We start from the raw sequence: 27,742 nt of genomic DNA on the forward strand, positions 1-27,742 counted from the left end.
TTGGAGGTGATCACATTCTTGACTTTCTCTAGATCATCTCTTCTTGTCTGAACTTGAAGGCTTAGAGCTTTGATGGTAGTTCTCTCCTTGTTCATCTCATCCAAAAGACTTTGTACTTGCTCTTTCTTCAGCTGAAGCTCCTTCTTTGTGGTCTCCAGAATTCCTTTTTCATCTCCCAAGTGTTGCTTCTCTCGTTCTAGAATGGCGTTCTGTTCCTTTATGTCTGCACTCATCAGCTCCAAGTCCTGTCTCTCTTTTTTCAGATTCTCCTTCAGGATATCCAGATCATCCCTCTCTTGTTTCAATGTGTCTTTTTCTTCTGCAACATGTTGTTTAACCATCAAGAGTTCTGTTTTTTGTTGCTCAATGTCTGCTTCCAGCTGATTCTTCTGTGTTTGAAACATTTGTCTTTCCATATCAAGAGAATTCTTCATTCCCCTCAGTTGTTCCTTCTCTGCACTGATGCGTTTCATGACAGCTGAAATCTCTTCTTTCTCCTTGTCCACCTCTTTCCTCAAAAGCTCCAGTTCTTCTCTTCCTGCCAGGAGTTTGTTCACAGTGTCTTCAAGTTCTTGCATTTGTCTTTTTACGTGGTCACTCTTAAGTTCTTGTTCTTGTTGTTTGGAGGTGGTCATGTTCTTAACTTTCTCAAGATCATCTCTTCTTGTCTGAACTTGAAGGCTCAGAGCTTTGATGGTAGTTTTCTCTGTGTTGATCTCATCCAAAAGACTTTGTACTTGCTCTTTCTTCAGCTGCAGCTCCGTCTTTGTGGTCTCCAGAATTCCTTTTTCATCTCCCAAGTCTTGCTTCTCTCGTTCTAGAATGACGTTTTGTTCTTTCATGTCTGCACTCATCAGTTCCAAGTCCTTTCTCTCTTTCTTCAGATGCTCCTTCAGTCTATCCAGATCATCCCTCTCTTGTTTCAAAGTGTCTTTTTCTTCTGCAACATGTTGTTTTTCCATCAAGAGTTCTGTTTTTTGATGCTCAATGTCTGCTTCCAACTGATTCTTCTGTGTTTGAAACATTTGTCTCTCCATATCAATGGAATTCTTCATTGTCATCAGTTGTTCCTTCTCCCCACTGATTCTTTTCATGACAGCTGAAATCTCTTCTTTCTCCTTGTCCACCTCTTTCCTCAAAATGTCCAGTTCTTCTCTTCCTGCCAGGAGTTTGTTCACAGTGTCTACAAGTTCTTGCATTTGTCTTTTTACGTGGTCACTCTTAAGTTCTTTTTCTTGTTGTTTGGAGGTGATCATGTTCTGAACTTTCTCTAGATCATCTCTTCTTGTCTGAACTCGAAGGCTCAGAGCTTTGATGGTAGTTTTCTCCTTGTTAATCTCATCCAAAAGACTTTGTACTTGCTCTTTCTTCAGCTGAAGCTCCGTCTTTGTGGTCTCCAGAATTCCTTTTTCATCTCCCAAGTCTTTCTTCTCCCGTTCAAGAATGGCGTTTTGTTCCTTTATTTCTGTACTCATCAGTTCCAAGTCCTGTCTCTCTTTCTTCAGATGCTCCTTCAGTCTTTCCAGATCTTCTCTTTCTTGTTTCAGCTTTGCTTTTTGTTTTTGAAGAGTTTGTTTTTCTTCTGCCATTCCATTCTTGTCATGATCAAGCAATTGTCTATCCATATCAATAGAATTCTTCATTCCCCTGAGTTGTTCCTTCTCTCCACTGATGCTTTTCATGACAGCTGAAATCTCTTCTTTCTCCTTGTCCACCTCTTTCCTCAAAAGCTCCAGTTCTTCTCTTCCTGCCAGGAGTTTGTTCACAGTGTCTACAAGTTCGTGCATTTGTCTTTTTACGTGGTCACTCTTAAGTTCTTGTTCTTGTTGTTTGGAGGTGATCATGTTCTGAACTTTCTCTAGATCATCTCTTCTTGTCTGAACTTGAAGGCTCAGAGCTTTGATGGTAGTTTTCTCCTTGTTGATCTGATCCAAAAGACTTTGTACTTGCTCTTTCTTCAGCTGAAGCTCCGTCTTTGTGGTCTCCAGAATTCCTTTTTCATCTCCCAAGTCTTGCTTCTCACGTTGTAGAATGGCGTTTAGTTCCTTCATGTCTGCACTCATCAGCTCCAAGTCCTGTCTCTCTTTCTTCAAAACTTCCTTCAGTCTTTCCAGATCTTCTGTTTCTTGTCTCAGTTTTGCTTTTTGTTGTTGAAGAGTTTGTTTTTCTTCTGCCATTTCATTCTTGTCATGATCAAGCAATTGTCTATCCATATCAATAGAATTCTTCATTCCCATCAGTTGTTCCTTCTCTCCACTGATGCTTTTCATGACAGCTGAAATCTCTTCTTTCTCCTTGTCCACCTCTTTCCTCAAAAGCTTCAGTTCTTCTCTTCCTGCCAGGAGTTTGTTCACAGTGTCTTCAAGTTCTTGCATTTGTCTTTTGACGTGGTCACTCTTAAGTTCTTGTTCTTGTTGTTTGGAGGTGATCATGTTCTGAACTTTCTCTAGATCATCTCTTCTTGTCTGAACTTGAAGGGTAAGAGCTTTGATGGTAGTTTTCTCCGTGTTGATCTCATCCAAAAGACTTTGTACTTGCTCTTTCTTCAGCTGCAGCTCCGTCTTTGTGGTCTCCAGAATTCCTTTTTCATCTCCCAAGTCTTGCTTCTCTCGTTGTAGAATGACGTTTTGTTCTTTCATGTCTGCACTCATCAGTTCCAAGTCCTTTCTCTCTTTCTTCAGATGCTCCTTCAGTCTATCCAGATCATCCCTCTCTTGTTTCAATGTGTCTTTTTCTTCTGCAACATGTTGTTTTTCCATCAAGAGTTCTGTTTTTTGATGCTCAATGTCTGCTTCCAACTGATTCTTCTGTGTTTGAAACATTTGTCTTTCCATATCAATGGAATTCTTCATTCCCATCAGTTGTTCCTTCTCTGCACTGATGCGTTTCATGACAGCTGAAATCTCTTCTTTCTCCTTGTCCACCTCTTTCCTCAAAAGCTCCAGTTCTTCTCTTCCTGCCAGGAGTTTGTTCACAGTGTCTTCAAGTTCTTGCATTTGTCTTTTTACGTGGTCACTCTTAAGTTCTTGTTCTTGTTGTTTGGAGGTGGTCATGTTCTTAACTTTGTCAAGATCATCTCTTCTTGTCTGAACTTGAAGGCTCAGAGCTTTGATGGTAGTTTTCTCTGTGTTGATCTCATCCAAAAGACTTTGTACTTGCTCTTTCTTCAGCTGCAGCTCCGTCTTTGTGGTCTCCAGAATTCCTTTTTCATCTCCCAAGTCTTGCTTCTCTCGTTGTAGAATGACGTTTTGTTCTTTCATGTCTGCACTCATCAGTTCCAAGTCCTTTCTCTCTTTCTTCAGATGCTCCTTCAGTCTATCCAGATCATCCCTCTCTTGTTTCAAAGTGTCTTTTTCTTCTGCAACATGTTGTTTTTCCATCAAGAGTTCTGTTTTTTGATGCTCAATGTCTGCTTCCAACTGATTCTTCTGTGTTTGAAACATTTGTCTCTCCATATCAATGGAATTCTTCATTGTCATCAGTTGTTCCTTCTCCCCACTGATTCTTTTCATGACAGCTGAAATCTCTTCTTTCTCCTTGTCCACCTCTTTCCTCAAAATGTCCAGTTCTTCTCTTCCTGCCAGGAGTTTGTTCACAGTGTCTACAAGTTCGTGCATTTGTCTTTTGACGTGGTCACTCTTAAGTTCTTTTTCTTGTTGTTTGGAGGTGATCATGTTCTGAACTTTCTCTAGATCATCTCTTCTTGTCTGAACTCGAAGGCTCAGAGCTTTGATGGTAGTTTTCTCCTTGTTAATCTCATCCAAAAGACTTTGTACTTGCTCTTTCTTCAGCTGAAGCTCCGTCTTTGTGGTCTCCAGAATTCCTTTTTCATCTCCCAAGTCTTTCTTCTCCCGTTCAAGAATGGCGTTTTGTTCCTTTATTTCTGTACTCATCAGTTCCAAGTCCTGTCTCTCTTTCTTCAGATGCTCCTTCAGTCTTTCCAGATCTTCTCTTTCTTGTTTCAGCTTTGCTTTTTGTTTTTGAAGAGTTTGTTTTTCTTCTGACATTCCATTCTTGTCATGATCAAGCAATTGTCTATCCATATCAATAGAATTCTTCATTCCCCTGAGTTGTTCCTTCTCTCCACTGATGCTTTTCATGACAGCTGAAATCTCTTCTTTCTCCTTGTCCACCTCTTTCCTCAAAAGCTCCAGTTCTTCTCTTCCTGCCAGGAGTTTGTTCACAGTGTCTACAAGTTCGTGCATTTGTCTTTTTACGTGGTCACTCTTAAGTTCTTGTTCTTGTTGTTTGGAGGTGATCATGTTCTGAACTTTCTCTAGATCATCTCCTCTTGTCTGAACTTGAAGGCTCAGAGCTTTGATGGTAGTTTTCTCCTTGTTGATCTGATCCAAAAGACTTTGTACTTGCTCTTTCTTCAGCTGAAGCTCCGTCTTTGTGGTCTCCAGAATTCCTTTTTCATCTCCCAAGTCTTGCTTCTCACGTTGTAGAATGGCGTTTAGTTCCTTCATGTCTGCACTCATCAGCTCCAAGTCCTGTCTCTCTTTCTTCAAAACTTCCTTCAGTCTTTCCAGATCTTCTGTTTCTTGTCTCAGTTTTGCTTTTTGTTGTTGAAGAGTTTGTTTTTCTTCTGCCATTCCATTCTTGTCATGATCAAGCAATTGTCTATCCATATCAATAGAATTCTTCATTCCCATCAGTTGTTCCTTCTCTCCACTGATGCTTTTCATGACAGCTGAAATCTCTTCTTTCTCCTTGTCCACCTCTTTCCTCAAAAGCTTCAGTTCTTCTCTTCCTGCCAGGAGTTTGTTCACAGTGTCTTCAAGTTCTTGCATTTGTCTTTTTACGTGGTCACTCTTAAGTTCTTGTTCTTGTTGTTTGGAGGTGATCATGTTCTGAACTTTCTCTAGATCATCTCTTCTTGTCTGAACTTGAAGGGTAAGAGCTTTGATGGTAGTTTTCTCCGTGTTGATCTCATCCAAAAGACTTTGTACTTGCTCTTTCTTCAGCTGCAGCTCCGTCTTTGTGGTCTCCAGAATTCCTTTTTCATCTCCCAAGTCTTGCTTCTCTCGTTGTAGAATGACGTTTTGTTCTTTCATGTCTGCACTCATCAGTTCCAAGTCCTTTCTCTCTTTCTTCAGATGCTCCTTCAGTCTATCCAGATCATCCCTCTCTTGTTTCAATGTGTCTTTTTCTTCTGCAACATGTTGTTTTTCCATCAAGAGTTCTGTTTTTTGATGCTCAATGTCTGCTTCCAACTGATTCTTCTGTGTTTGAAACATTTGTCTTTCCATATCAATGGAATTCTTCATTGTCATCAGTTGTTCCTTCTCCCCACTGATTCTTTTCATGACAGCTGAATTCTCTTCTTTCTCCTTGTCCACCTCTTTCCTCAAAATGTCCAGTTCTTCTCTTCCTGTCAGGAGTTTGTTCACAGTGTCTTCAAGTTCTTGCATTTTTCTTTTTACGTGGTCACTCTTAACTTCTTGTTCTTGTTGTTTGGAGGTGATCATGTTCTGAACTTTCTCTAGATCATCTCTTCTTGTCTGAACTCGAAGGCTCAGAGCTTTGATGGTAGTTTTCTCCTTGTTAATCTCATCCAAAAGACTTTGTACTTGCTCTTTCTTCAGCTGAAGCTCCGTCTTTGTGGTCTCCAGAATTCCTTTTTCATCTCCCAAGTCTTGCTTCTCCCGTACAAGAATGGCGTTTTGTTCCTTTATGTCTTCACTCATCAGCTCCAAGTCCTGTCTCTCTTTCTTCAGAACTTCCTTCAGTCTTTCCAGATCTTCTCTTTCTCTTTTCAGCTTTGCTTTTTGTTGTTGAAGAGTTTGTTTTTCTTCTGCCATTCCATTCTTGTCATGATCAAGCAATTGTCTATCCATATCAATAGAATTCTTCATTCCCATCAGTTGTTCCTTCTCTCCACTGATGCTTTTCATGACAGCTGAAATCTCTTCTTTCTCCTTGTCCACCTCTTTCCTCAAAAGCTTCAGTTCTTCTCTTCCTGCCAGGAGTTTGTTCACAGTGTCTTCAAGTTCTTGCATTTGTCTTTTTACGTGGTCACTCTTAAGTTCTTGTTCTTGTTGTTTGGAGGTGATCATGTTCTGAACTTTCTCTAGATCATCTCTTCTTGTCTGAACTTGAAGGGTAAGAGCTTTGATGGTAGTTTTCTCCGTGTTGATCTCATCCAAAAGACTTTGTACTTGCTCTTTCTTCAGCTGCAGCTCCGTCTTTGTGGTCTCCAGAATTCCTTTTTCATCTCCCAAGTCTTGCTTCTCTCGTTGTAGAATGACGTTTTGTTCTTTCATGTCTGCACTCATCAGTTCCAAGTCCTTTCTCTCTTTCTTCAGATGCTCCTTCAGTCTATCCAGATCATCCCTCTCTTGTTTCAATGTGTCTTTTTCTTCTGCAACATGTTGTTTTTCCATCAAGAGTTCTGTTTTTTGATGCTCAATGTCTGCTTCCAACTGATTCTTCTGTGTTTGAAACATTTGTCTTTCCATATCAATGGAATTCTTCATTGTCATCAGTTGTTCCTTCTCCCCACTGATTCTTTTCATGACAGCTGAATTCTCTTCTTTCTCCTTGTCCACCTCTTTCCTCAAAATGTCCAGTTCTTCTCTTCCTGTCAGGAGTTTGTTCACAGTGTCTTCAAGTTCTTGCATTTGTCTTTTTACGTGGTCACTCTTAACTTCTTGTTCTTGTTGTTTGGAGGTGATCATGTTCTGAACTTTCTCTAGATCATCTCTTCTTGTCTTAACTTGAAGGCTCAGAGCTTTGATGGTAGTTTTCTCTTTTTTGATCTCATCCAAAAGAGTTTGTACTTGCTCTTTCTTCAGCTGCAGCTCCGTCTTTGTGGTCTCCAGAATTCCTTTTTCATCTCCCAAGTCTTGCTTCTCTCGTTCTAGAATGGCATTTTGTTCCTTTATGTCTGCACTCATCAGTTCCAAGTCCTCTCTCTCTTTCTTCAGATGCTCCTTCAGTGTATCCAGATCATCCCTCTCTTGTTCCAATGTGTCTTTTTCTTCTGCAACATCTTTTTTTTCCATCAAGACTTCTGTTTTTTGATGCTCAATGTCTGCTTCCAACTGATTCTTCTGTGTTTGAAACATTTGTCTTTCCATATCAATGGAATTCTTCATTGTCATCAGTTGTTCCTTCTCCCCACTGATTCTTTTCATGACAGCTGAAATCTCTTCTTTCTCCTTGTCCACCTCTTTCCTCAAAATGTCCAGTTCTTCTCTTCCTGTCAGGAGTTTGTTCACAGTGTCTTCAAGTTCTTGCATTTGTCTTTTTACGTGGTCACTCTTAACTTCTTGTTCTTGTTGTTTGGAGGTGATCATGTTTTGAACTTTCTCTAGATCATCTCTTCTTGTCTGAACTCGAAGGCTCAGAGCTTTGATGGTAGTTTTCTCCTTGTTAATCTCATCCAAAAGACTTTGTACTTGCTCTCTCTTCAGCTGAAGCTCAGTCTTTGTGGTCTCCAGAATTCCTTTTTCATCTCCCAAGTCTTGCTTCTCCCGTACAAGAATGGCGTTTTTTTCCTTTATGTCTTCACTCATCAGCTCCAAGTCCTGTCTCTCTTTCTTCAGAACTTCCTTCAGTCTTTCCAGATCTTCTCTTTCTTGTTTCAGCTTTGCTTTTTGTTGTTGAAGAGTTTGTTTTTCTTCTGCCATTCCATTCTTGTCATGATCAAGCAATTGTCTATCCATATCAATAGAATTCTTCATTCCCATCAGTTGTTCCTTCTCTCCACTGATGCTTTTCATGACAGCTGAAATCTCTTCTTTCTCCTTGTCCACCTCTTTCCTCAAAAGCTCCAGTTCTTCTCTTCCTGCCAGGAGTTTGTTCACAGTGTCTTCAAGTTCTTGCATTTGTCTTTTTACGTGGTCACTCTTAAGTTCTTGTTCTTGTTGTTTGGAGGTGATCATGTTTTGAACTTTCTCTAGATCATCTCTTCTTGTCTGAACTTGAAGGGTAAGAGCTTTGATGGTAGTTTTCTCCGTGTTGATCTCATCCAAAAGACTTTGTACTTGCTCTTTCTTCAGCTGCAGCTCCGTCTTTGTGGTCTCCAGAATTCCTTTTTCATCTCCCAAGTCTTGCTTCTCTCGTTCTAGAATGGCATTTTGTTCCTTTATGTCTGCACTCATCAGCTCCAAGTCCTCTCTCTCTTTTTTCAGATGGTCCTTCAGTCTGTCCAGATCATCCCTCTCTTGTTTCAATTTTTCTTTTACTTCTGCAACATGTTGTTTTTCCATAAAGAGTTCTGTTCTTTGATGCTCAATGTCTGCTTCCAGCTGATTCTTCTGTGTTTGAAACATTTGTCTTTCCATATCAATGGAATTCTTCATTGTCATCAGTTGTTCCTTCTCCCCACTGATACTTTTCATGACAGCTGAAATCTCTTCTTTCTCCTTGTCCACCTCTTTCCTCAAAATGTCCAGTTCTTCTGTTCTTGCCAGGAGTTTGTTCACAGTGTCTTCAAGTTCTTGCATTTGTCTTTTTACGTGGTCACTCTTAAGTTCATGTTCATGTTGTTTGGAGGTGGTCATGTTCTTAACTTTCTCTAGATCATCCCTTCTTGTCTGAACTTGAAGGCTCAGAGCTTTGATGGTAGTTTTCTCCGTGTTGATCTCATCCAAAAGACTTTGTACTTGCTCTCTCTTCAGCTGCAGCTCCGTCTTTGTGGTCTCCAGAATTCCTTTTTCATCGACCAAGTCTTGCTTCTCTCGTTCTAGAATGGCGTTTTGTTCCTTTATGTCTGCACTCATCAGCTCCAAGTCGCGTCTCTCTTTCTTCAGATGCTCCTTCAGTCTATCCAGATCCTCTCTCTCTTGTTGCAGCATTTCTTTTAGTCTTACAACATCTTTTTTGGTCGATTTTTCCTTCATAATCTCATCCAAATGAATTTCTACTTGCTCCTTCTTCAGCTGCAGCTCCGTCTTTGTGGTCTCCAGAATTCCTTTTTCATGTCCCAAGTCTCGCTTCTTTTGTTCTAGAATGGCATTTTTTTCTTTCATGTCTGAACTCATCAGCTCCATGTCCCGTGTCTCTTTCTTCCGCAGCTCCTTCTTTCGATCCAGATCGTCTCTCTCCTTTTTCTGTTTTGCCATCTGTTCTGCAACATCTTTTTTTTCATCTCTTGGCGTAAATGTAGAACTCCTCACCTCCATTTCCAGTCCCATTTTTTCTTTCTTCCCACTAAGTCCATGCTGTTTGGATCTTTCAATAATTTTTACCTGTCCTGTGTCGATGGCTGAATCTTCTAAATCATCTTTTTTCATTTTACCTGTTAAATACTCTATTTGTTCAACCTCCCCTGTGCTTCCACTTTCTATTTTCATGATCTCCTCATGTCTTTTACTCTTTTTTGTTTCTCCACCAGGCTTAATCAGTTGAAGTGTGATCACTTCTTTTTCCTTCTGTCGTACAGCTTCAAGCATCAGTGTAGCAGGACCATTGTCATTGTCAAGCTCGTTCCCTCTTGTCACTCTTTCTTTGCATCTCCTTGTGGTTATCTCCTTTTCCTTCCCTGTTTGTTTTTGTACTTTTGGCATTTTTATGTCGTGTTGCTCCTGGTGTGTTCGCTCTGGCTGCAGTGTCATTTGGGTATATGTCACCTTGTCTTTTTGACTTTTTATATACATCTTCATGTTTTCAACTTCATTCCTTGCTTGGTTTATGATTATTGCCTGGGCTGCAATGTGTTGTATTTGTTCCTGAATTCCTTGATGCATATCTTCACTGTGTCTTTTCATACTTTCGGATCGCTTCAGAAACGTCTTGATCAGTTCCCAGTGCTCTGGGAGGTCAGGATCATTTTGTCTGGTGGACCTTCTTGACTCAACCGCATCTCTTTGTAGCTTCAGCTTCATCATCTCCAATTCATCCCTCTCCCTGGCAACCCTCTCCAAGCATTGATCCAGCTCTTTCTTCCTTCTCTGAGTCTCCCTCTTGACGACAGCTTTCTCATCTTTCAGGTCAGCACACATCTTTTTCACCTCTTGCTCTTTTCGAAGGCCTTTTCTCATCATCTGTTGATTTTCTCTTCTTTCTTTCTCCAGCTCTGACATTACTAATTCCATCTCTCTTGTCTCCCTTTTGACATTCGTCAGTCTGATATCAAGCTCTTGCTTTTGTTTTTTGAATTCCTCCGTCATGTGCCTCCCTCCCTCCATCTCTTTTTCCAAGTATATCTTTATCCTCCTTACATTCTCTCTCAGAGTCTTGTTCTTAGCTGTTAAATCATTGAGTCCTTCCCTTTGTTTTCCTAAACAAATATCTACATTTCTTAGAATGTTTATGTCCTTCTTAATAGCCTCCAAACATGCGTGAATATTTTGTTTCATGTTCTGAAAATCAGTCATGAAATCTGTGGCTTTTGAATGTTGGTGTATTGTTTCGTCTTTTATACTTGGCTGCTTTTCCTCAGTCAGCTCATCTCTCTCTCGTTGCAGTTTTTTTCTGATAACTTCTAACTCATCCCTCTCTCTCATGGCTCTCTCCAGACTTTGGTCTAATTCTCTTTTTCTTTTTTTGGTCTCCCTCCTCAATGATTTCTTTTCTCCTTGTAATTCATTCCACATCCTTTCAATCGCTTCCTGTTTTCTCATGCTTTTTCTGAATGTCTGTTCACTCTGTTTTCTCTTTATTTCCAGTTCTGACTTCAACAGTTCCATCTGTTGTATCTCGCTTTTTGTCACTTGCATTGTCTCATCAAGCTTCTGTTTCTGTTTTTCAATACTCCCCTTCAAACTTTTCATCTCATTCCTTTCAGCCTCAGCTTGTTGTCTGACATTCTCTCTCTCTTCTTGAATGTTTTTCAGCATGTCTGCCTCTTCTCTTTCAATCTCTTTCTCATACAATGCTTTTCTCAATTGTTCATTTTCACAGTTTTTCTGATTCAAAGTGTTCATCATCAGTTCAATATCCTCCTTTAGTTTCTCCCTCTCAGATCTGAGTTTAAAGATTTCTTTTTCCATTCGTTCAGTTCCTCTTCCTGTTGTGTCCCTTGTCAACTTCCCTGTATCTGATTCAACTCGCTCACTAGTCATTGTTGCATGGTCGACATAATCCTTGTCTTTCTCAGTTATTTCCAAGAAATATTCTCTCTTCTTCATGATTTCAGTTTTGAATTTTTTAAGGCGGGCTGTTTCCTGGGATACTAAAACATAGGTCTGGTTTACATCTTGCTTTGTGGCCTCAATCTTAAAGTTCAGGTCAGCAATGTGTCCCATTTTCACTTCAGTTTCCTTCATAACATTCCCCAAGTATTCACTTTTCTTTTTGTTCTTAAAAGCCAATTCTTCTATCGTGCTCTTCATTTTTCTCATTTTCTCCATCTTTTGCTCAATGACTTCATTTTGTCTGAAAACTTTCATTTTTAAAATATCTAACTGGTCTCTCTCCCTCATAGTTCTCTCTAACCTCTGGTCAAGTTGTTTTTTCTGTTTTCTTGCTGTTTGCCTGATGTCATGTTTTACCATTTTGAAAAATTCTTGAAATTCTTTCATTTCTTTTACTAGTTTTTCAATTTCAGAACTGTCCTCCTCCGTATGGTTTCTGTCAATGGTGCTTTCCACAGCTTGATTTTCAAGTTCCAACTGAGTTAATTGTATGATTTCTCTGGTTCGATGAATCTCTTCCTTTAGTCTTTGTATGTCAGTGCTCTCAGTGTTGATTTGGGCATAACTTCCTCCTTTCTGTGGTTCCTGACGATGCTTTAGCTGTTTAATATTTGGTCTCATGAAATCAACCTCATCAATTTCTTCTTTCACTGTACTTCCAGCCTTCTTTTCCGTGGTGGCGTATTTGATTATTTCATCTCTGAAAATGCTACTTTCTCCCCCTAAAATCTCAATGTGTTCTGTTTCTTTCTGGCCATCAGTTCGTTCTTCCTCCAGAGTTCCAGTTTCCTTAAATGCAATTTGTAGCCAGATTTCCGCCTCTGGTCTCTGGCTTTGCAGATCATTTACTTCCATTATGAGCCTTTTGATTTCTTCACTGTTTTTCTCCATGTCCTCCATACAGTATGTTATTTTCTCAATAACTTTCTCTTCTTTTGTCTTTAGATTGGTTATCTTGATTTCCAATTCTTGCTTTTCTTTCATCACTAATTCTTCCTGATCTGCATGCATCAGTATTTCTTCATGAATCTGTAAGGAAATATTCTGCTCCTCTGCAACAAAACTGAATCCTCTTTTGGCTTTCTGTGCTGAATACTTACGTTCCTTTTTTGTTAATCCCTTTCTTTGGGGTTGGGTGTCTGATTGTAAAGATTCTTGCAAAGACATACCCTCCCTTGTAAGTGTTTCATCCAGCCCTTCCTGTTCTGTTAGACATTCAGCCCTTTGGTCTTCGGGGAATTTAAACAATTTCCATCTGTGGATCTGCGCTTTCATGCAAGTCAGTTTATCCTTTAAAAGAAGAAAAAGATTCTGATTTTATTTTCATTTCACATGCAAGGTTTTACCCACAATAATGATCTTTCAGTTCCATTAGTGTCACCTATTTAATTTATAACAATTTAAATGCCTAAGTGTAATGCATTCAGTGTAATCCCCAATTTCCACCAGACATGGCTGCGTTGTGTTATGGCTTTGCCGTGTAAGGTGACTAATTCCTGGCCAAACTAGACAAAGCTTGGGTTTGCACTAGAAGTGCCCCAGTGAACTTCAAGCAGGTCCCAGAAGTGGTCGCAAGGAACAAACAAGAAGTCTATTTGTCACAGAAGGTGCGTCAAACTGCACGGAGCACACGGCGCCAGACAGAACGGTCCTCCATGAATGGCAGTGTTTCCAGTCAGTTTTAAAATAAAACATCATGTATTTACTCCCAATCACAAAAAAAGACAGAAAAGGACATGATAAAACCACATACTCGATGTACAAATGAAAAAAAAAAAACCACATAGACTAAGAGACAATGACAAAATCAGCAGAATCTGAAAAACTTAACATAGCCAAGGAGACATTTGATTTGGCTGAAATGCCACCGTGGGAAAAGCAGCTGTGCAGAAGATGGATGCAAGCACTATCATGGTGGAAATTAGACTTCAATGACGTTGTTTAGCCCAGGGGTAGGGGGCACAATGGTGAGCTCCTGGTGGCCGGGCCTTAGTCCATGGGGCCCGGCCCGGCCCAGCCTGAAAGTGGACCCACCACCATGAAGGAAGGTTCTGGTGCTATGTGGTTTGGGCAGGAGTTCAAGGCAGGGGCCTTGGCTGTCTGATCCCCAGGCATAGAAGTTGGCTTTTGGGACATGGCCTCTCTGGCGGGGAAGGAGCTGGGAGAGGTTGAGCGTTACTGGCTGGATATAGTTGGCCTCACATCGACACATAGCTCTGGGTCCGGAACCCAAGTCCTTGAGAGGGGCTGGACTCTCTCCTCAGCTGGAATTGCTCCGGGTGAGAGGCAGAGGGCCGGGTTGGGCTTTTTGATAGCATCCAGACTCTCTGCATGTTAATTAGGGTTTATCCCGTCGGACGAAAGGGTTGCTTCCCTGCGCCTTCAGGTCAGGGAATGGGTCCTGACTGTTGTCTGCGCTTATGCGCTGAACAGCAGTTCAGAATACCCACCCTTTTTGGAGTCCTTGGGAAGGGTGCTGGATGTTGCCCTGACTGGATTCCATTGTCCTACTGGGGGACTTCAACGCTCACGTGGGCAATGACAGCGTGACCTGGAGGGGCGTGATTGGGAGGAACGGGAGGCCCGACCTGAACCCGAGTGGTGTGCAGTTATTGGACTTCTGTGCAAGTCGTAGTTTGTCCATAACTAACACCAAGTTCAAACATAAGGATGCCCACCAGTGCACGTGGCACCAGGATATCCTAGGTCGTAGGTCTACCTGCGACCGCATGTTCTGGACACTCGGGTGAAGAGAGGAACTGTTGGATCAGATGGCAGGGGAAGACACCGCGCAGACCTGGCAGGCCCAAACGAGTAGTGAGGGTTTGCTGGGAACACCTGGCAGAAGAACCTGTCAGAATGATCTTCAACTCCCACCTCCAGCAGAGCTTTGACCACATCCCGGGGGCAGTGGGGGACATTGAGTCCGAATGGGCCATGTTCCGCTCTGCTATTGTCGAGGTGGCTGTTGTGAGCTGTGGAAGTAAGGCTACTGGGGCCGGTTGTGGCGGTAATCCCCGAACCCGCTGGTGGACACCAGAGGTGAGGGGAGCCATCAGGCTGAAGAAGGAGGCTTACAGGGCCTGGTTGGCTTGTGGGTCTCCAGAGGCAGCCAACCAGTACCGACAGGCTAAGCGTTGTGCAGCCATGGCAGTCACCAAGGCAAAAACTCGGGCGTGGGAGGAGTTCGGTGAGGCCATGGAGAATGACTATTGGTCTGCACCGAAAAGGTTCTAGCAAACCCTCTGTCGCCTCAGGGGGGGAAGGCGACAACTTGCCCACACTGTTAACAGTGGGTACGAGAGGCTGCTGATGTCAACTGTGGAGATATTGGGCGGTGGAAGAAATATTTTGAGGAACTCCTCAATCCCACCAACATGTATTCTATGGAGGAAACAGAGGTTGGGAAATGCTGGGGGGGGGGGGGGTTCGTCCAATCTCCGGGGCAGAGGTTGCAGAGGCATTTGAGCAACTCCGCAGTGGCAGAGCTCCAGGAGGGGATGAGGTTTGCCCTGGGTATCTCAATGCTCTGGATGTTGTGGGGCTGTCTTGGATGACACGTCTCTGCAAAATTGCGTGCCTTTGGAGTGGCAGATCAGGGTGGTGGTCCCTATCTGTAAAAAAGGGGACCAGAGGGTGTGTTACAACTATCCGGGCATCACACTCCTCAGCCTCCCTGGAAAGTTCTACGCCTGGGTACTGGAGAGGAGGGTTGAATCTCAGATTGAGGAGGAGCAGTGAGGTTTTCGTCCCGGCCGTGCAACCGTGGATCAGCTCTTCACCCTCGCTAGGGGTCATGGGAGTTTGCCCAACCAGTCCACATGTGTTTTGTGGATCTGGAGAAGGCTTATGACTGTGTTTTCAGGGGTACCCTGTGGGGGGTACTCCGGGAGTATGGGGTGGATGGCCCTTTCAGGCCCGTTCAGTCTTTCTACTGGAGGAGTGAGAGTCTGGTCCGTGTTGCCGGCAGTTAGTCTGACTTGTTCCCGTTGAGGGTTGGACTCTGCCAAGGCTGCCCTTTGTCATCGGTTCTGTCAATAAACTTTATGGACAGAATTTCTAGGCGCAGCCGGGTGGTGGAGTGGGTCGAGTTTGGTGGTGGGAGGATGTCGTCTCTGCTTTTTTTTTTCCAGATGTGGTCCTTTTAGCTCCAACAGGCCACAACCCCTTGCTGGGACAATTTGCAGCCAAATGTGAAGTGGCTGGGATGAGAATCAGCACCTCCAAATCTGAGGCCATGGTCAAGAAAAGGGTGGTCTACCCACTCCAGGTCAGGGGGGAGGTCCTGCCTCAGGTGGAGGAGTTTAATTATCTCAGGGTCTTGTTCACAAGTGAGGTTAGGATGGAGTGGGAGATTGGCAGGCGGATTGGGGTGGCATCCACAGGGATGCCGGTGCTAAACCAGTCCGTTGCGGTGAAGAGGGAGCTTAGCCAAAAGGCAAGGCTCTGGATTTACTGGTCAATCTACGTTCCAACCCTCACCTATGCTCATGAGCTTTGGGTAATGACCAAAAGAACAAGATCGCGAATATAAGTGGCCGAGATGAGTTTCCTCTGTGTGGAGTCTCCATGTTCTCCCTGTGCCTGTGTGGGTTCTCTCTGGGTACTCCGGCTTCCTCCCACAGTCCAAAGACATGCACATGCAGATATGTGTGTATAAATAAATAAATATATACAGTATATATATATATATATAGAGAGAGAGAGAGAGAGAGACTTCAAGACTTGAATAATTTGTTCATGGTGGTAACATTCCCATTGGCCACCACTTTTACATTTTTTTTGTTGTAAAGACAACTTTTAGAAATACAAAGCTATCATTATGCATGAATAAACCATTCTGCCCTTTAAATACAGGCTTTCTCAGCCATTTTTGCTGCAACTTGAAACTGGGAATTACAACTAAGAACATACACTGGAATGGCACCTGCTCTAACTCATGGTAATGAAATATGAGTCATGACCTAAAGAAGGAGATCTTGAATACAAGCATTGAAAAAGTGTTTCCTCAGAAGCGTGGCTGGTGTCTGGAACATAGTAATGTCCTATGAAAAATAGGCAAGACAACTGTATATCTCACTTTTTGCCATATTACCACTGAGAGGTACCACTTATTTATTATTTACATGCACCTGATATCACTTGGAACATGTTGAGAAGTAGGAATTTTCAACTGAAAACTGTAACCAATCAAAATGTGGGACGTAGTGTGAGTTTGTTGGACTTAGGGTTCCGGCTGAAAATGTCATGCAGCCCCACATGAAGTGGAACATCTGTTCACCCTAGTTTAACAGTGTAGTTACTCAAAATTATGTAGAGTTCCATAATTTACCATTTCAACATTGTCCAATAATAAAGAGAAAATGTTTTACTTACCATGTATAATCGGACCTCAAGCATGTTCTCTTCCATCGTCCTTTGAGCTGAGTGCATCTTCTCCCGGGTGTTTTCCATCTCTACAGCACCTCTTTTTATGTTAGCTTTCAGCTCAGTCATGCTCAGAAGTTTTGACGTGGTAGCTTCCAACTTTTGTTCAAGCTCTAAACTTTGTTTTTGTATCTTCATCTTGAGGATTTCTAACTCATCCCTCTCACGCATGGTCCTCTCCAGCCGTTGGTCAAGCTGGCGTCTCTTTTTTTGTGCATGAAAATTTATCCATTTGACTTGGCTCCTTTCCTCCGTACAGTCCCTCCTGCTCTGCTTCCTATGTTCTCTCACCATTTTCCCCCATTTCCTTTTCTTTACTTCAGTCACACGATCCATCACTTTCATCTTTCTAATCACTTTCTTTGCCCTTTGTAACTTGGCATCCTGCTCCTGTTTTTGCCCTTCCATTCTTTCACCCATTGACATCATTGCTTCCATTTCTTCTTTACCCTGCAGCCTGTATCTCTCCAGGTTTTTGCCTTCTGTTTGGGTTTTAGTTTCGATTCTTTCTATCATGTCCTTTTTAGACTTGGTTTGTGACAATGTGTCCTTAATGTCTTGTTCTCTCGTATCATCTATTGCCTGCTGTGACTTCTCTTTTTCCCAAGTCATCTTCATGCTTGCATTTGAATCTTCTCCTTGCTTTTGAGGATCAGCTGTCATATTTTCCCTTTGACTCTTCCGTTCCTGCTCCTCTGCACTCAGTCTGTCTTCCTGATCTTGCCCACTGTCTTCAAGCATACGCCAAAGTGTCTCCATCTCTTCCTGAATTTGAGTGAGTTTCAACCTCAGAGTCTCCTTTTCTTCTTCTTTTCTTTCTTTTCCTCTTTGCATAACTGAGATGGTGGATTCCTGCATTTGAACATCTCCTTGAATTTGAGTCCACCTTTGCTTCATGTGATGGGTAGCAACATTCAGATTGTGTTTGATGTGCTTGATTTGAAGTTTGTGTTGTAAAATGTTCTCTCTATTTCTGTTTAACTCTTGCTTGAAATATGCCATGTTTTTCTCCATTTGTTCTTTAGCCTGCCTTACCTCAAGCATTATTTTCTTACTTCCATTCATCTGAATTCTGAGACTTTTCAGCATCCCAATTTCTTCCCCCTTTTGCTGGCGGTCTTTGGGTTCTTCCTTACGGTCTGATTTTTCCATATCATATTTCATAACTTCTAACTGGCGTTGCTCACTGATGATCTCATGGCGTCTGCTCTCCAGGATTTCTCTCTCTTGATTTATTTCAGCCAATTTTTGCAGAAGAAACATTTTTTCTTGGGTGCCTTCATTTTTTCTCCTTTCAAGTTTCTCATTGATAGTTGTCATCTGAAATTCCAAGCTTTTTATTACTGAGTCCCGCTTGTGTTTTTCAGCTGTCAGTCTGTCAATGTCATCCTGTTGCTGCTTTAACTTTGCCTTTAGGAGTTCGGTTTCATTTCTTTCTCTTTGTGTGTTTTCCCAAAACTGCTCCGTCACCTCCATCATTCGACGTACCAGTTGTCTTTGTCTTTTTATAATCTCCATTTTCTTCCTCATGTTAACTTTTGTGTGTCTGTCCTCTAATTGGTTGGAGTCTTCCATTCTGATCTTTCTCAGAGGGATGTTGCTGCTGTGTTGTATTTGCTCTGTTGGTTAAGAAAGTAGACACATATAATTATTGAGTGAAAACCTATATTTGGTGTCACATTGTGTCACAACAGTAGAGACAAAGGGATCAAGTGAAGACCCACACATAAAAGTATTTATACAAATAAAATCCTGCCTTCTAATGGGATTTTTTTTCGTAATAGAATGCAATATTGCAGACATCCATCTGCATCCTGCACCTCTGAGAGAGCGGCTGGGGCAAGGCCAAAACTCTGTTACACAGGGCAAAGTAAAACCTAAGACAAGACACAGTGCCCAGGGTCACTGTATTCATACTACAAGGAAATACCCATCACAGGGGCATTTAAAAATACTTCAAGACACATACCTACTGCACCACAAACACAATCATAAGCCAATCATAAACCATACATCAAAAAATCCTTAATGGGAGTTTTAAGGAGTTTTACAGGCCCAGGTTGATATCATACCACTGAAATTGTTAGTTATATTCAAAGTCTCTTTCCTCTAAAATGTTCAGTACAAATTTCTCCTGGATGTTTGAGCTTCACTATTTGGAAAGTTTGTGTACAGTTTGAAACAAGAAGATGTTTTGTCTGTCATCCCCTGAAAGTATAACCTTTGTCATGCTCACCACTGCCTCATTTACGCTGTCTAACCCAAATGCAACCTTTGCTGACATGTGGCACAAATCCAATCAGTGATATGAACGTGTAAAAAGGACAAAAGCACATGCTATCAGATCATCTCTGAGCAATGTCACGCCTCATTCATATGTGTAAATAAATCAGAATGAGATCTTTGCAACTGCAGCTGCGATCTAAAGGGAAGGTTCAGATGCTCCTGTCATTGCCAGCTGGACATCAATGAGCAATGCAACAATCGCAGCATTTTGATGACACTGATGCCTGCTGTACCATTGGGAACTATGGTTTCAGTGTACCCCTGAAATCGAAGCACCAAGGAGGACAAAGACTCTAACAAGTGGGCTGCAACTGTCTGTTACTGACATCATCATTCATTGTGCTATAGGGAAGAATAATTCATCCACTCGCCACCGAATGAAGGAATGATTTTTTGAAATATGCAACCTGCACAAACATTTCACTCCACCTGTCGCCTCTGAAAAGATGCTGAGCAGTATCCTGTTTGCGTGAGAAGCTCAATATCCCAGCAGAAAACGATCTATTGAAATATTAACCACACTTCACTGCAGCTGTATTGTCTCTTGATGTCAGATTTAAGGAAGACAGCTTGTTGAAGAACATCCGGTGAAGGGCTGCACTCTCCCCCGGTCTCCCACTCGTTCTCTCGCCGACGTAGGATGTCTGTATCCTTTTATTGACTGTATAGCATACAATGTAAGAATCACTGCCTGTGTGTGTGTGTGTGTGTGTGTGTGTGTGTGTGTGTGTGTGTGTGTGTGTGTGTGTGTGTGTGTGTGTGCGCACGCGCCATGGATGAGTGACACTTTATAGGCAATATATATGATAGTATAATATAAAATATATATAAATAAATGTAATTTATATAAAACCTTGCATTAAAAGAAATAAGTAAATCAGATCAGTTAACAATGTAATAACAGCTGCTAACATAACATTCTGCATTATTTGTAAGTTATTACAATATCTTTATTGATCATATTAATAATTCAAATTTAAACTGCATTACTAGAAGTTATCATATAACTGGTAGCTACATGTTTACCCAAAATTGTAACAGCTTGATAAAAATGTTATATTATGGCTTAACATCATGCAAAAGGAAGCTATATTGTTATTGTTTCATGCATTTTGGTGAGTTATTACATCATTGACTTCCATAACTTAAATAGTGGCAAAATAATAGCTATTACCATTGGCAATTATTGCAAGGTATGTTTATTGCTGCGAATCACATTTTCAGGGTATGGAATGAACCTACCTTTGTCTTTTGATTCACCTACGTTTCCATGTTACGAATTCCCTGAGAACAAAGACCTGAGAATAGGAACGATATACAATTTTACTAAATCCTCACAAGATCACGAGATACTTAAATACTTTAATTAAATAAGCTTATTTGCTATGATTATTGACTTATCTCACCTCTCGTCCCTGTTGTCCTCACTGGTCGTCAGTAATAACATGATGGCTTGGACGTCCTGGAGAGATAGGGACATCTTGGTCAGTCACTGGAGACAGAGCCCTATGACGGCCTGCTCACTCTGGGTGTTCACTCAAAGAACTGCGGAGATGACGCAGGCTGTCACCGTTATCTCCAAAACATTGCGTATCTCTTCCCTCCATACTTTTGATGACCACCAGGTCTGGCTGTGAGGAAGGTGGGACACCCCAGCACGTGTGTGTCTGCCTGGACGGCAGGCCATGTTTGGGAGGGAACCATCTTGCCCTTTGAGTCTGCTTGAGGCTGATAAGGGCGGAGCCGCTGTTTAGGTCTACTCCTGCATAAGCATTCGTGATACTTGTAATCAAATTATTACATATTTTTATATCATTCTAATTATTGCAAGTTACATAAAATTATAATGTAATAATCATTCAAATATTACCATTATAACAATAATCACAGCCAGCAGTGCCAGTACTTGTACATGGGTTCATACACATTATACAAAGTAAAACCTGCACCTTTTAATGTTTGATATGACAGAAGGAGGGCACTAATAATTGTTTCAACGTGATCTTCTTTGTCTGTAACTAAAAAATAGGAGAGGACATTCTAGGAGAGTGAGACATCTAAAGGCTGTCTCCCAAACAAAAAGTGGATCAGATCATCTGTTACACTTGCAAACAAAATAACACGCCACAAGTCAAATATCACCTGAAAGGCAACCTCAGCTATTTCTGTTTCTATGCAAGAGTTCCAGCCTCCTTAATGGCTGTGTGAGTGTGACATAGAATCAAAGATGAATTCAAACTTCCTCCATGTATTGTAGGTACACCGCCTACACAATTTGGGGAGAAGAAAAATGTATAAAGCCATGTATTTATAGATTATCTTGTATATTCATACCTGACCCATGTTTTACCTAGATTTTAAACAAAAGATGAGGAGACCCTCAAGTCCAGTAAGGCCCTGAAGAAGACGATGACTGTGTCTTGTCAAAAGAAGTCTCTGGGGTGCAAAATAACATGTGTTTGGGTTCAAAAAGGAGGGTGGGGGCGGCTGCAGCCAAGCAAGACAGGGAACTGTTGGCATAGGTACATGAGGCTGAATTTAGAAAATGTCCATACTTCATCCTCCAATTTAGGACTGACGACCCGTCCAGGGTGAACCCCGCCTCTCGCACAAGGTCAGCTAGGATAGCCTCCAGCCCCCCCCCCCCCCCCCGTAACCCTTAGAGGTAGAGAGAACGGATGGATGGAACTTCCAATTTGTCAACAAGAAATGTTACTTCACACTAAAACATGTTAGTGCACTGTAGGCACTGGAGGTTGTTTGTGGAGAAGTGGTCTGAAGATGCAATGCTGCAAGTCTGGAATCAATCGAGTCAAAAATTATGTGAGGAAATTGGTTTTCATATGTTTCTCTTGGAAAAGTGATGGTTGATTCCAGCTCAAAGCACATGAAATTCTGACTTACTTGAAACCATATTTTGGGGTAAGTTATCAGATTATGGCTGGTTTTAATATAACGAATTTTCAATGTTTTAAGTGAAATGGTTGCGGTGGCGCCACCGTCTGGATGATTGACCTGTAAGCAACTTGAGGGAGTTTGGTATTGGACAGAACCTGCGAGCAAACAAAGAAAGGAAGACGATTAAAAAAATCTGATACGGAGTCTTTAGACCTGAGAACAATGAACGTCCAAACTGTAAATTTAGGGATTTGTTTTATGCAGATTTCTGTTCCGGACATTTAAGAACAAAAGCATATATTTGTTTAGATAATTCCTGATTTCATATTCAACATGAAACCATTTCAGACAGCTTGTGACGAAATTAATTCCAAGATAATGTAGCTCATGTATTATAGAACATTTTGTTCCTCCAAACATAGTGAAAATAGTTTTGGTTTAATGGCAATTTACAATTTTTTTTTTTTAACATTTCCAGAAACTCTGTAAAAAACTGACTCTACTATTACAATGATATGAAAAAAATTTGACCTCACTGTAAATAAGATTCACAGTTGTCTTCAGGGCATTGATACAAATTACATATTTAATGTGGAGCATTTAATTTGTTTATTTAAACATACATTATTAAAAAAAAAACCTTTAATTCAAATGTTACAGAACTGTAAGTTTCTCACCTCAAATATGTTCTTCTTCTTGTTATTCGTGTTGTATTCTTAGTTAATACTGATTTATAGTTGGATAGAAACTAATGGGGACTAGAGGCTAACAGCAGCTACAACAACAATTCTTTTTAAACTAAAAATGACCAACGGTTATGATCGGGCTCAGAGCTGTCACTGGTCCGGTGGGACTAGTTCTCCTCTAGTTTTCCTCCTTTTACCAGATGGAGTCAAGGTGAGGAGGCTAGTGCAGGGTGGATGTTGTCTTATAGGCACCTCATCTTGACACTGATGCCTGTTAAATGGGTCCCACTGATGCTGTGGGCAGTTAAAAACCACCCAGCTGATTCAACCTGGGTGCAGAGCCGTCCAGTTCTGTTCCCATCAATGCCAGATTTGATTATTTCCATAAGTGCTGCTTGTTCTTCGGAAGTTGCCTCACGAAGTAAAGCAGTTTCTGAGCTTTATTAAGTGGTGTGTGATGATGGAGAGTCAATTCACTGCCTAGTTTTACAGTTAAGTCTTTAACAAACGGCTTGGTCAGGCTTTTACAGAAAACTAACTTCTGAAGAAGACATCAAAACATACCCTGTCTCTACAAAAATGACAGCTGAAGTATTTCTCTCATCTACAAGATCATTGCATTGACTTTTTAGTAATTTTCCCATGGCCGTCGTCTGTTAAAGGCAATATTTTTCTCTTGTGTTGAACTATGCCGCCCTCTGCTGGGCAACATTTTTAGAACATGAATTACATTCACATTTCATTTAGATAATGTGGTATTGGACAGGAGTTCAGTTTTAATTTTTTTCTTGCAGAAAATGGTCGTCCCTCTCCTCTCTGCATGATGTTGTTCTCATCTTTTGTGCCCACATCCTAAGGAAAAATCGATTTATTTGACATATTTTACAAGATAGGAATTTCCACAGTCACCACATGAGAAGAGAAGAGAAGAGAAGAGAAGAGAAGAGAAGAGAAGAGAAGAGGGAATAAAGCTCTGGGTTTATTGTAGCATGGCAGGTCTGTCATGCAAGCTGTTACAGGAGAAATTCATCCTCCAATATGCAGTCAATGATTATCTGGAAAGAGAAGCTCAGAATGAACTAGGTTCAAGCCTCCTCTGAAGCTTGCCACTTAAAAACTATAATTGAGCTGGTGACACATTGATGAAGTTCCACCAGAGCTCAAGTTTAGTGGACCACATGAAGCCCGGACCTGCCCTGAGTTCACCTCTGTACCAGCTCTCCTGCCTGGACCCTCAATGATTGACCTGCATGTTTCATCTTTTCTCTCCAGATGATCCAGTAAGGAAAACAAGCATTTCCAGACGCGCAAAGTTAGAGCACAGTTTCATGCAGGCGCCATGTGGCAAATGACATCACGATCAACAAACTTTATCTTGCTGCCACTTATGAGGTCAAAGTCAGACGAGATAAGAATAATCCTGTTTGTCTCAGGCAGCAGCAAACTAAAATTCACTGCAGTCGGATGACATTTACCAACCAATCATCTCTGCACACCCTTGTATACTACAGAATTTTGTATACAGACAATCTCCCCAACTTCATACAGCATTCCTCTCTTTAATATCAGTATTACCACATAAACAAATAACTGGGTCAGTTTATACTGCTGTTCAACGGGTATTCTTGAGTAGTTGGTTTTTGTTTTTGTTTCTGGAATACATCAATAAGTAAGTAAAACTTTTCTGAGCACTTTTTAAAACAAAGTTACAAAATGCTGGACACGATATGAAGACAAAAACACGATTAGCAGCAATAAGAGAAATTCATGTAAATACTGAATGATTATAAGCACATTAAAACAGCTGCAGGCACTAATTTGATTAAAATCCACAACTAGGAGTAAGTGAGACGGTAGGGATGGGGTTTTTAAACGGTTTTTTTCAGTTGGTTTGAAGCTCTGAGGGGTCTGGGGGTGGAACATGGGAGCAGAAGTCCACCTACTTTGGACGGGGCCAGACTGACAGGGGTTTTGTATGTGATCAGTAGCTTTGTGAAGCCTGAGATTCTAAATTGAACAGGTAGTCAAAGGAAGGATTCACTGGTTTTATACTATCGCTGTGCAAATAGAGAGAGGTCCCGACTGCTGCGCTACTCCTCTCTTTTCTGGCACACCACGTTTTTCTGACACCCACACGTCTTGTGTCATTTCCGATACAACAGCGTTCACTGTTGAGTTGTGTGGATTTCATTCGGGGAGCGGCCCTCGTCCTGTCACCCTCGCTTACTGAATCAAGACGACAACGTAAAGCAACAACAACACTAAAGTTAGGTTTGCTTACCTCCAAAATAAAAGCATGAAATCCAGGCTTTTAGGAAGGGCAGCACCAAAGTCAGTGGCCTAGTGAATAAACTATTTGTGCATTTTTATTTTTATATTTTATTGTCACGGATGGACATCTCTTGTGAAAAAGTCAAAAAACTGACAGGAATATGTGGCTCCAACCCGGACAGCGTCCCCCCGGGGCTCCAACTTAGACCGGAGGTCGCCCTCCTTACTGACACCCTCCAGCTTGACGGCTGACATCTTCTCAGAGCACCAATGGGTGTCTGCTCGCCTCTGCTACAGCGTTGGTCGGTTCCTGGAAAATATTGCTTCATATTCCCACTGACCCTCCTACCTCTGGAACACATCATCAAGCTCAACAGACCAGATATAGCCAGTACAGGAAATGCTATCGTACTTTCGGCGTAAAAGCGCAGAATTTGGCACTGTTTAGTGACAGGGGACGACCACCGTGAGTGTAGAGCACCGTGATAGTTTTGATTATTATTACATGTTTAAAAAAAAAAAGCGGGTCTGTTGCCGAAAATGTGCACTTTCCGTGAATCCCATCGTTCTTGAATAACGGCTCTATTTTGAAATGTCAAAGTGGATGTGAGGGTTTTCACAGTGGCGACCTTTACGCGACTGTCTGTGGACACAACACACGGTACAGAGCTCTCAGCTTCGCGGTGGTACAACTCCTCCGACATTTACCGTGGACCAGCTCTTATAGGACAACTTCAAGTATGGAGGCTTTGTAAAGAAGTAACAGGTATACGCACGCTGGATACCTTCCCGTCCACTCTTTCTACTCTACTTGGACACTCCTTGTTTTTGTGCGCTGGATGTGGATCGAGTTGAGCCGAGATCCTAGCAGACATTCCCCGGTGGTTTGGTAAGTTAGGACATGGTGCCCCCCCCTCCTTCCGACGATAACAGTACAAGAGCAAGCTTGCTCTGGGTTCCTCTGGTTCCATCTGATCAGATCAACACCCAGAAACTGCAGTTAAATGATAGTACTTTCTCTCCGTACAACAGCAGAACTGGAAGTAACACCGTCATGAGCGGGGAGCGAAACATACGCGACTGTCCTGTTAGTTCTTAAAAGAACACAACATATAGATTCGGCAGAGCTGCAAGTGTGTATTTTCTGTAGTCAAACATTCCGAACCCAGTGAGATAGAAACTTCAGGATCATGTGGCGAAGCAGGGGCTCTCAAAGTGGTCCTTCAAACATACACACAAAAGAGAAACACCCACTCCCAAACCAACCTTTACAAGTCTGGTCCACCTTCAGTCTAGACCATCTGTGGACATTCACTGCAGCAAGTCAAACCCCTGTATTACCTGGACCACTTAACCTGGGTCACAGGCTTGAACTGACATCCGGGGCCCACATGAACACCAGCAGATTTGCCATTCGACTGGCTATTTAGACAGTATTGATGGCAGGGCACTGCTGGGTGCATCCCGTTCTCCAAACCATGACCCCTAGGGGCCTGGGATGTCAAGTGCCTAGCACCAACCACTAAGGGCTAAGCGGTGAGAGGGACCCTGGCCGCTGTCCAGCTGGGTATCCCATTTCATTTGCATTGTACTGGAGGGGAAGATGTTTGTAGTAATTACGATAAATCTTTCTTCTTCTTACCATGTTATCGTCCTCTAAGTAAATAAACTCTCTGAACCGGAAGTCCTTCCAGGGACTCGGAGGCTCTTAGAGTTCAAACAGGTATTATACCCGACTGGTATTGTTTGAACAGTTTCTTAAAAATAGTACTTGTATCATATCTTAACGCTTGAAAGTAAATTTGTTGATGGCCCTTTTAACTGCTTTTTCATGTCCTGCAAACATGAGAAAAAACAGAGTGTAATCATTCGTTTTGTGGTCTCAGTGGATAGGAGATGGCAACTGCTCTCAGTGGCCGAAACCCTGGTGGACGTGGACCAAACCGAAGTAAAGGTCGGATTTTAGGCATCATCGATGCTATCCAAGATGCAGTGGGACCACCGAAACAAGCTGCTGCAGACCGGCGCACTGTGGAGAAAACGTGGAAACTCATGGATAAAGTTGTAAGTTTCCGTCAATGTTGCTTTATTGAAGTCTGTAGCATCTTGTAGTCTGTCTGTGAGACGGTTCGCACACATCCAACCTCTTTGCTGCACCATCTGGTCTGGGTGCCAGATGGTAGCAGACACAGCCTTTGTTGTAGATGCTCATGGAGACATGGAGCTGATGCTAATGGTGTGCACATTTGTTCTCTGCTTATATGTCTGAAATTAATCATGCATTTGTTTGATACCAGCACAGTGTCACACATCTTGTCTTGTACATGTTTGTCAAACTGTTGAGTCCAAGAGCAGCAGAGGACTAATTCCTTCAAATGCATACATAAAGACAATAAATAACGCTCACTGCATTATCACCAATGATATCTTAAAACTTGTCTTTGAGAACCAACATCCCACCTCTTTGCTGTCTGGCGTGGCTTTATTTCAAGAGGTCGTATCTAAACTCAGATGATCAGCATCCTGATCAGTTGTTGTGTCAAATGCTGGCTCGCTTTCCGTCTTGTCTTGTTGTAAACAATTGAATCGTACAACATTCAGCATGAGTTGATTATGGACTTCCTTGTCACAGGTCCGCCTCTGCCAAAATCCCAGACTCCAGTTGAAAAACAGTCCACCGTACATCCTGGATATCTTGCCTGACGCCTACCAGCACCTGCGGCTAATACTGGGCAAATATGAGGAGAACCAGAGACTCACGCAGCTCAGTGAGAACGAATACTTTAAAATCTACATCGATAGCCTTATGAAGAAATCCAAACAAGCCATTCGGCTTTTCAAGGAGGGAAAGGAGAGGATGTATGAGGAGCAGTCGCAGGACAGGTACGAGCGCTTTAAAGGAAATATCATGTTCATCCTTTTCAAATTTGTATTCCTTTGTGGGGGCTTGAAAGTGTAGATCATCTTTTGAGCTTCCAGGTCACTGTTGGCAAAACAGTAGGTAATGTGGTAGTTTTATATATAAACATTCACTTTTGATGATTTTAACATTGAAAATAGTGTTGTGGTAGCAGTCCTGAGGGTACGCTC

The 27,742-nt window shown here is 41.9% G+C and overlaps 2 protein-coding genes across 8 annotated transcripts in view; one reads left to right on the top strand and one right to left on the bottom strand.

Annotated features, from left to right (window-relative positions):
* LOC147249223 (uncharacterized) overlaps positions 1-20,424 on the bottom strand; it is a 45,778-nt gene extending 25,354 nt beyond the window's left edge. Inside the window, exons 1-5 of one of the 4 annotated variants that reach the window (XM_086227055.1) lie at positions 20,204-20,424; positions 20,040-20,095; positions 19,325-19,458; positions 16,461-18,130; positions 1-12,374 (exon numbers count right to left, since the gene is read on the bottom strand). The exon at positions 1-12,374 is cut by the window's left edge and continues 25,354 nt beyond it. In XM_086227055.1, the coding sequence (XP_086083181.1) occupies positions 1-12,374; positions 16,461-18,086 (14,000 nt within the window). In that variant the 5' untranslated portion in view covers positions 18,087-18,130; positions 19,325-19,458; positions 20,040-20,095; positions 20,204-20,424. Of the gene's footprint in view, positions 12,375-16,460; positions 18,131-19,226; positions 19,459-20,039; positions 20,096-20,203 lie in introns of all 4 variants that reach the window. The other 3 variants (XM_086227054.1, XM_086227056.1, XM_086227052.1) reach the window with 3 other exon arrangements.
* Positions 20,425-23,707: 3,283 nt separating this feature from the next.
* cblb (Cbl proto-oncogene B, E3 ubiquitin protein ligase) overlaps positions 23,708-27,742 on the top strand; it is a 56,662-nt gene continuing 52,627 nt past the window's right edge. Inside the window, exons 1-3 of one of the 4 annotated variants that reach the window (XM_086179206.1) lie at positions 23,708-24,050; positions 26,539-26,716; positions 27,285-27,535. In XM_086179206.1, coding sequence (XP_086035332.1) covers positions 26,549-26,716; positions 27,285-27,535 — 419 coding nt within the window. In that variant the 5' untranslated portion in view covers positions 23,708-24,050; positions 26,539-26,548. Of the gene's footprint in view, positions 24,051-24,117; positions 25,542-26,538; positions 26,717-27,284; positions 27,536-27,742 lie in introns of those variants that run through there. The other 3 variants (XM_086179207.1, XM_086179204.1, XM_086179205.1) reach the window with 3 other exon arrangements.

Source organism: Aulostomus chinensis, chromosome 15 (genome assembly GCF_037954235.1).
Source record: "Aulostomus chinensis isolate RoL2024-O1b breed Wild chromosome 15, RoL_Achi_v1.0, whole genome shotgun sequence".
NCBI classification, from domain to species: domain Eukaryota; kingdom Metazoa; phylum Chordata; class Actinopteri; order Syngnathiformes; family Aulostomidae; genus Aulostomus; species Aulostomus chinensis.